Source organism: Mesoplodon mirus, assembly GCF_964341445.2.
Source record: "Mesoplodon mirus genome assembly, chromosome: 1".
NCBI lineage: Eukaryota > Metazoa > Chordata > Mammalia > Artiodactyla > Ziphiidae > Mesoplodon > Mesoplodon mirus.
Genome location: NC_138976.1, coordinates 202,398,230 through 202,407,317, shown reverse-complemented (window position 1 = coordinate 202,407,317; position 9,088 = coordinate 202,398,230). Strand labels below are relative to the sequence as shown.

At 38.9% G+C, this 9,088-nt stretch overlaps 1 protein-coding gene across 1 annotated transcript; it reads right to left on the bottom strand.

Annotated features, from left to right (window-relative positions):
* Positions 1–230: 230 nt before the first annotated feature.
* LOC309807061 (E3 ubiquitin-protein ligase RLIM-like) lies at positions 231–4,245 on the bottom strand (the record flags this gene model as incomplete). The annotated part of the gene is made up of 3 exons (XM_082626257.1): positions 231–235; positions 2,583–3,275; positions 4,203–4,245. 3 exons carry the CDS (start codon positions 4,243–4,245, stop codon positions 231–233), a joined length of 741 nt encoding a protein of 246 aa, XP_082482383.1.
* Between the last annotated feature and the right edge of the window lie 4,843 nt (positions 4,246–9,088).

The window sequence follows — 9,088 nt, the reverse complement described above, 5'->3', positions numbered from 1 at the left end:
TGTGCCTGCCAGCAATTCACATAGAAAAGAAAGGTCAGTGATGTTTCTGACTTTAACTTTTTAGAGAAGGTGTATACTTAACACTGCCTACATTTGTATAGGCTGCACATTGCACAAAATTTCTGATTATTGCTTTAGGTTATAATACAATGTACTCTCACCTATACCAGGATTGAAAAATTTAAGCAAAATTTTCTGGACTGGCCAATACAAGCCCCCCAAAATAGTCTTCAGGCTGAATTAGGAGAAAAATCCTTCACTATGTTTAGGTTGGAAGGAAGCATGACCTAAATTTTGATTTCAAATACTCGGGGTTTTGGGTGATGGTTTTACTGGGGACAGTTAGAATTGAACTATGTAGACATGTTTCCTGAAGCCAAGTTTTACCTTTAAGGCTTTCATATTGCAGCTTGTGAGGCTCCAAGCAGCAATTGGCTACTTTGGGTCATTCACATGAATTCACTCTTAATCATATGATTGAGTCATATATAAACCATAAAACCCTTTATAAGAAGTTAGAATCTGTTTTAAAAATTAATTATATTAACTAAACATATATAGAAAGAAATTGAAGCTTGAATATATTGAAGAAGCAAAAATTAAAGACATACCTATAACTGCCCTTTATCCTTAGTTGTTTACAATCACAGCAAATCAAAGTGTGTCATGTTTAAGAGAAAGGTAATTAAGTTCTAAGGCTTTGTCATCTTATCACTTTTAAAAATACAAGATCTGAGTAAATGAAAGGAAAATAGAGAGGGTTGTTAAAGAGCTGAGTCATAGAGTGGAATAGAGAACAAGCGGAAGCGGAAGAGGCAAGAAAGCATACACAGGCTGGGTTTGAAGAGAGTTGGGAATGCTGGTTGTGGTAGATGGTCTCTGATTTGCTTACCGGATCTACTCGCCATCCTTCTTAACCCTGCTTCGTGATTCCAGGAGGCTGATCTTTATCAGCTTCATGGACCAGTCTCTCTGTGTCTTCAGGTTGGGTTTGGTTAATATGATCTACTGATAAGTGATTAGAAGTCAGGAGGAAAGAAGGCAAGGGTATTTATTTCCATGATCTGCCCCCTTCCAAACTTTAGGTTGGCAGTGGATGCCATTTCCTAAGGTTACATCTCTTGTTGGGTGGGCTTCTCCTATAACTCGAAGACATTCTGGGTTGCAGGAACTGCTATCTCTCTATGCCCCTTCAAACCTAGTGGTTATAATACTGGCTTCTCACAGCTGCTAGCCTCAGGCTACTTCATCATCTCTTGGTTTCCCTTCATTCTTTACACACTTTAGTCTCTTCATTAAATGCTATTCCATCACTCTTTTAAAGTGTGCCATCAGTTTTTAGCTAGAACTGACTGATACATTGGTAGTGGGGAATAGGCGAAACGTTAAGGTAGTGTTAGGGAGGTGGGATAAACTGCTGTGGAGAGAGATAGGAAGAGAAGGGTTTCAAAGCTTTTTATGGCATTCTAGGAATGTAACATGACTTCTTTATGTGAATGACTCTAATGTAGTCTTAAATGGCTTCTTAATTATTGATATTTGGTTGGGTTTCTGTTTCTTTGCATGCACAACCAGGATTGAACAGGGCTAAGAGATGTCTGGGATTTACATGACGAGATAATACTACTAGGATCTATCTAGATTCATTATATCATATTAAGACATTTCTCCCATGGAGTCAGGAACATCCCAACCCAGTGCACATGCTAAGTTTTTATTGAAATTCAGTGAACTGCTATGGTGTGAAATTAATTTTAATTGTCAGTCCCCTGCGTCGGCAGGCCGACTCTCAAGCCCTGTGCCACCAGGGAAGCCCTGTAACACTTTATATAGCTGAGAATTCAGATCTCAATCAGGATTTTCACTCTCATTGGAATCCACTACTTGCCTACGACAAATCGGACACGTAGAGTTCTCAGACAGCCAGCGATCAATGCAGTGAATGTGATATTCATGGGAGCAAGGTAGTATGCGAAGCTTGCTGTTTTCTGTGTACTCTGTAAGGCAAATGCTACAGGCTTTTAGTGTATCATTTTCACCAAAAGATCTTACAGCCAAGCTGTCAATCTGTGCTTTGGTGAGTCCTGTAGTTTGCAGACTATGGGAGGACCCAGAGTCACTTTCATCAGATATTATTAGGCTAATTTGTATACCCCCTTGGCTGGTCCCTGATGATAAGTTTGTTTCTTCAATGCCTTCAAACAGCAGTGATCTAATTCCTGAATTTTCATCACTTGAGCTGGAACCAGAAATAGGACTAGAACTGGAACTAGACGTACAATTGGGGCTTGAATGCCAACTCAGTGTGGAACTTGAATGGGTATCATAGCTAGCATTTGAATCAGAACCAAATGTACCACTACTACTACCATTAGGTGACTCTAGCCATTCCATGTCTTGACTTGGAGGTGAGACACTATGCTCTAAATTACTGTCACTGTTCATAAGGTTATTTGAGTTACTAAATTCTGTCATTGTCTGTCTTAACGTGCTCTGAATTGGAACAGATGTTGTATCATTTAAGCTAGTATTTAACATTCTGCAAACGGGATTTCTAATGGTATTGACATAAGCTCTCACACCTGCCTGCTCAGAATGTGAATACATATGCCTCAGTCCTCGTTCACTTTCAGAAGTGACAGTGTTGTTTGGTGTCTCAGATGTTAACTGAGTTCTACTAGCTCTGCTGTCTCTCTGAGAATATGCTCCAGAATAAACTTGTCCTACTTCAAGATTGAAGGGTATGGTTGGATATATTTCCCTCATTCCCCAAGATTCACCACTGTTGGTTGTATCTGGAGAATTTTCTCCATGAACGGCATTCCTTGTTCTAGAAGTTTCAATAAGACCGCTATTTTGCAACTCAAATCCAGTCATTTGCTGTCTCAATATTTCTTGGTGCTCAGTTCTAGAAAATCTCGCATTCTCACTTAGCAGAGGCTGCTCAAAATTCTGAGAGGGTACACTATGATTAAGTCTTTGTACAATTTCCCTAAGTGAACGTGGAGGCGACCAACTTTCAATTCTTGCTCTGGTTCTCCGATACTCTGGGCTCCTACTTCTTGCTCTTCTCTGACTTGTGGTAGGTGGGAATTCCATTAATGTTTCAGTTGTATCTTGTTCAGACATAGATGGTCTTGTAAATATTGATTCAGATTGTGGACTTTCCACTTGCCTTTGGCTGTCTTCCATATTTTCTCTTCTGGGAAGTCTTGCAGATGCTACATATTCATTCTCTGGATTTGGACTCCCATTATCAAGGTTAGCATTTATTTCTAAACTGAATATGAACTGATCACTTTTAGGATTAATTTGGCTCTCTTCTCTCCAAGATTGGTTTTCTCTTTGTCCACTTGTCATATTTTCAGTTTGTCCAGAACAGTTAAGCCAGTCTATTAGAGAGTCACCACTAGACACGTCATCTGAAGAGTCTCCTCTGTCTGTTAACAAAAAAAAAATGGGGAGGATTCATAAAAGAACTACCAAAATTAGAACCATCATAAAATAGCACTCTGAAACTTTGTTTCAAAAACAAACAAAAAATGAGAACTTAAATACTCAGGTGTTTTCAACTGATTTCACATTTATAGAGTTAATATTTTGTAAACTGCACTGTGTGGATATATAAGTAAAGGTAGAAAAGTTTCGATTCCATCCAAAAAGAGTGAGCTAATCCTAGATAAACTTAGAGAATTTTTTAAAAAGGGAATCCGGAGGAAGTCTATGTTTCACTATTTCATCATATACACAGCCCTGTGTACCACTGTCAGAGGAATGTCAAGAGACTTTTTTTTCAGTCCACTGTCAAAACACTAATGGAATTAAACAAGGTAAACACCAGTAAAGGTACAATGCTAGTAGTTTAGTTCAATTTACATTATTGTCTAATTTTCATTAGTCTCCAACATGACTACTTGTAGGCTCTTCACTTATGTGCTTTTGATAATAGATAAGCTGTTTGAAAATATAAGGTTATTGCCCAAACATAAACAAGTTTTATAGGTTTAAAAGTGTTTGCATTTTGAATACTTCTTAATGTTACCAAGATTTTTAATTGACATTAAATTGAAGGTCAGATCAAATGAATAGACTGAACCTAGCATGGTACATATAAGACCATATTCAAGAGCCAAAGTATTATAGTATCCTCTTCATTAGACAGCAAAATCCTCTACTTCACACTGGGAGGGAGGACACCAGACCTGAGTTTCGAGCAGGGTTTATCAGCCTTAGCACTACTGACATTTTGGTGCTGGACAATTCTTTGTTTTGGGGAGCTATCCTGTGCATTGTGGGATCTTTGGCAGCATCCCTGGCCTCTGCCCACTAGATGCTAGTAACACCCATGCCTCCCCTGTGACAACCAAAAATATCTCTAGCCATTGTCAAATGTCCCCAGGTGTTGAAGAAAGCACAATTGTCCCCAGTGGAGAATATTTCTGTTTGCTTTTTTTACATGTGTATGTAGAAAAAATAATTCAGGAAGTAGGAGGGACTTTCAGTTGAGGTAGAAAACCAAGAAAAATACAAATAGGCTACTTTGCACTGTTTCCCAATTAAAACAACCCAGATGTGAATCAGGAAAACAAACAAACAGACCTTGACATGCTCACCAAAATTCAAGTAAATGCCAGTTCTTTTTATGAGAAGTTACTTACCAAATTAATGTAAGTCACTTCTGTATAATTTACTATTTACTATTATGAAGTTACTATTTCCTATTATGAAGTTCCTTATTCATCCCATCCTATTCCCTCCAAAAGCAGAATATACCTGTATTTTCATCTGAGTCTTGTGGGGCGTTTTCTTTAATTAGCTGAAGTCTTCTCAGCAACTCTTCTTCCGTACTTTCACCTGGAATGCCTAGAAGATTGTTGTCTCTCATAAGTTCGTAATCTTCACTCAGATTATTTACGAACCTGGAGAAATCTTCTTCCCGAACCAATCAGTCCGTTTGACTTATGTGTTGGGCCGAAACTCCATCTCCTTCATCGTTGGAATCCGAGTTTTCCACCTTAATAAACAAGTGGAAAATTATCTGAAATTCACGACGTGGTGTTGAAATTCACCAATGGTCGTTTCGTTTTCTTCGCTTTGTACTTCCTGCCAGAGTGTCCGGTTCCGACTCAGTCGGATGACCCTCCACACAGATTCCTCCCTTCTCCCTTCCCGACTCAGTTCTGTGGCCCCTGGTGACGCAACAGTTGGGAGCCGCCTCTAGCCCAGAACTTGCTAGACGTTGCCTAGGCACCCATTATCTTCCCCGCTGTTACCGAGTAGGGACTGGATTCAGGTTAGGTTTCATTTCATTCAAAACCAGCCAATGTTACTGAGGGTTTATAGTGTACCAAGCACCGTGCTTCACCTCGTTTCACCCACAGGAGCCTATTCTCAGGTTTTCAGGCTCTGATATGCTCTATTTATTCGTTACATTCCATATGACTACCTTCTTCAAAATGCCATGCCAAAGTCAGCCTAGTTCAATGCAGCAATTCTCATTTTCAGGTGCCCAGGGACCTCCGCCTTTTCTCATGAATTTCTCAAATCCTAGACTCTCACTAAGAAAGCCCACAATTTTTGATAATTTACCAGGGCCCTGGCTGAGTCTCTTTAGTGTGTCCTCTCCCTTTTAACTGTTAATGGCTTCATCTTGCATTATATGGTCCTTCAGTCTTGTTTCAAACAAACAAGAAACACCAAAACTTTGGCAGGCTTTTCTGCTCAGCCAGGGAATTCCTTCTCCACAAAAGCATCAGGTTCATTTTTGTCCTCCTTTCTCATAAATATTATAAATAGTACTTAAGCAAAACTAGCCAGAACATCACAGGAACTTTTAGGACAGATACATAATAGTTACTTTGTCTGCCACAGTGAGTACTGACTTTGCTGATTTTGTCGCATGTATCACCTGAAAGGCTTGGTGAAAATAAAATAACGCTCATTTGCAATGCTATCTGGAGGAGACCTCTAATTCACTCTCAGTACACAGCTTAGAAGTTTAAGGAGCTGTGTAAATTCACAGTTGTTGTTTTGTTCACGGTCCACAGCAGGCTTTCTTGTTTGTTCTCAAGGAGATGGAAGGATGGTAACTTTACTGGTGTGACAGTGAAGAATCTAAGTCTATGTCCTGCTTTTGACATTTGTTCCATGCCTTGTTTAACTTAAGCTAGAAAAATCAATCTTTCCCCTCTGAATCAAATCTCAGCAAGACTTTGGATGAGAACAGAATCCCCTAGACTACCCTGCCTCCTTTATGGACTTCTGAGTGTATTTGTTATCTTTTACTGAAGTTATTCTTTTCACAGGGGAACTCTGTTGTAAACTTGTTTGCTGTGCCTCAATCAAAACTAGCAGTATTATGAAAATTCAGCGTGATTTGTACTCTTGATGCAGGAAACCCTCACAATCGTTAGTGTTCTTGAGAGTGATTGATTCAGTTTAATTCAATTCAATCAATTCAAGTGTCAAGTATGTTTAGCGTTTTTTAAATGTCAGTCATATTATCGGATATTAAGATACAAAGATGAGTATATTTAAGAATCTGTTGTCATTAGAGTATAACAAACAATTGAGCTACACAGAGGTAAAATTACAGTTTTGAGGAGAAAGTGATTTGAGTGAGAGAGAAAATCGGTTTCACTGCATTTGGGTTTTAAAGGATGAATAGGAGTTTTCTAAGTGAATGAAAGGGGGAAATATTTTCAAAAGTGAGAACAGCAACTAATGACACTCATAAAACAACAAGGATAGTAGATTTTAATTACTAAAAAAAGACATTAGTTAAATTGGCAGAGCAAGGCAAAAAAATGGAGACCTTTATGACATGTTTAGAAGTTGGACTTTATCATTAGTGCAATGGAAAGATGTTGAAGTCTTTAGACAGTTGATGGTCAAATTTGCAATTTAGAAATAATATTGACAGTAGTGTTGAGGATGAATATGAAGGGCAACAGTTCAGATGGGAGGGTCAGAAATAGATAGCGGGCAGCCTAGGCTAGTGATGACAAGGATCTGAATCAGGGCCAAGGAATATGATTAAACTGAAGGACTTTAACAGATCTCTAGGCAGCAGAACGGATTAAACCTAGTAATATGTGGGAAAGAGGGAAAAGTGGGGAGGGGGAATATATGAGGGAAAGGCAGGGGTCAGGATTACTTCTGTATTTCTGTCTTTGCTTAGTGGGCAGTGGTACCAATAAGAAGTAACACCTGATTCTGAAGTTGTATGGTTTAGCTTAAGAGGGAGCATGATTGCTTATGATTAGAATAGTATGCAAGTTACCTGAAGATTCAGAAAGTCTTACAGTCTTTCCAAATTTAGGTACAGAAGCACATGAACTATTAATAGCCCCGGATGTTTGGTGTTCCCTGTAGTTGGCTCTCAGTGTCAATGATTCTAGCTTCCTGAACTATTTGTTCCTGGTTATGTCCCAATTCTGGTGCAAGTAACAGGGTATAGGGATCATCATCCCAGAGACCTACTTATTGACCTTGATTATTTAAATAGAAGCCACCAATATAGCTGTGCTTTACACTTAGTTCTCTCATGTCTTGACTTTCCTTCTGAGTATTGCAGTGTAGGTTCAGTAGTTTTTCCTCTGGATGGCAATATTGCTGCTTTGGCCTTTGTTCTATCCCTTGTCTTGATATCAGAAGTCTTCTGAAGATGTTTTTTTCTTCACTTCTCATTTCAGAGATGGGAGGTGCATCAGGAAGTCCGGAGGTTGACTAGAGCATCACTCGAAGTTGAGTTGGAGGGGAAGAGGTTGAAGATGGAAAGCTGCTTACTTTCAAACAGAGTCAAGCACTTAAAAATTTGGCCAATCCATTGTTTATGATGTGGTGAAAAAATGGGGTGTGTGTGAGCAGATTTGGCTGTTCTTTTATCCTGGTTGTAATAATGGAGTTTTGTAATCAAGAGTTTTCTTTTACTGACTCTGTCCAAGGAAGCTTCTGAACAGATTCTATGACTCAAAGGGAGACTGAAAATAAGCAAGAGATAGCATTCTCCCTGAATATGGGTAAAAGGAGTTCCGTGGCTTTAGAACTGTAAGAAATGATCAAGACATATATTCCAGATACCTATTGCAGTATAAGAAACCAGTCCAAAACGCAGTGGTAGATACAATAGAAACCATGCTGTTATAGTCAGGACTTTGTGAGCTAAGAATAAAGATAAAGAATACTGGGTATGGCTCATCTCTGCTCCATCATGACTGGGCCTCAGCTGTGGTGGCTTGAATGATTGGAGATAGATTAGACAACTTGACTGGTGTCATATGTCTGGGGCCTTGGTTCTGGCTAAGTTTTCTTTGAGTCACATCTTTTGGTGCTGAAATGTCCAACCAAGATGGCATCTTCATTCACAAATCTGGGGCTTGAGTTGGGCTGCACAGGCTGAAAAATCTGGGGCTGGTTTCCTCTCTGTCTCTGTCTTTCTCCATGAAATTTCTCGGTGTAGTTTTGGAGTCTTAGCAACCTGGATATCTCAAAGTAGTTGAACTCTTACATAGTGAGTGGCTTCACCCAAAGTAAACATCTCAAGAGACTTGGCTGGAATCTGTAAGTCTTCCTATGACTTAACCTCACAAGTGCAAGAACACCTTTTCTCTTGCATTCTGTTGATTGAATAAGCCACTCTATCAGCCCATATTCAAGAAGTGCGACACCATTCTACCTTTCAATAGAGAGGTAACAAAGATTTTATGGTTGTATTTAATGTACTATAGCACATGATGAAAAAAATCTTATGATGACTTTTCATTTTATGTGGAAATTAATCTCTCCCTCTGTTTTCTGAATTGCATTATTCTCTGGGTAAAAATAAAAATAAAAGAAGGGAGGACATAAAATCTGAAGTTCTTTGCATTCAGCCTGATTTTAAAGATACCCGATTAAGGATCTTTTTATTATGTAATAGTTTTCCCACATCAGAGACCATTGGTAATATTAAGAGCTATTTACTGAGCAACTGTAATTGCTAGACACTCTGCTTGTGTTTTAACTTATTTGATCCAAAGCCCCATGCAAGATAGGTATTACTATTCTCAGAGATAAAGGCATTGAGGCTGATGCAAATTAAGTGATT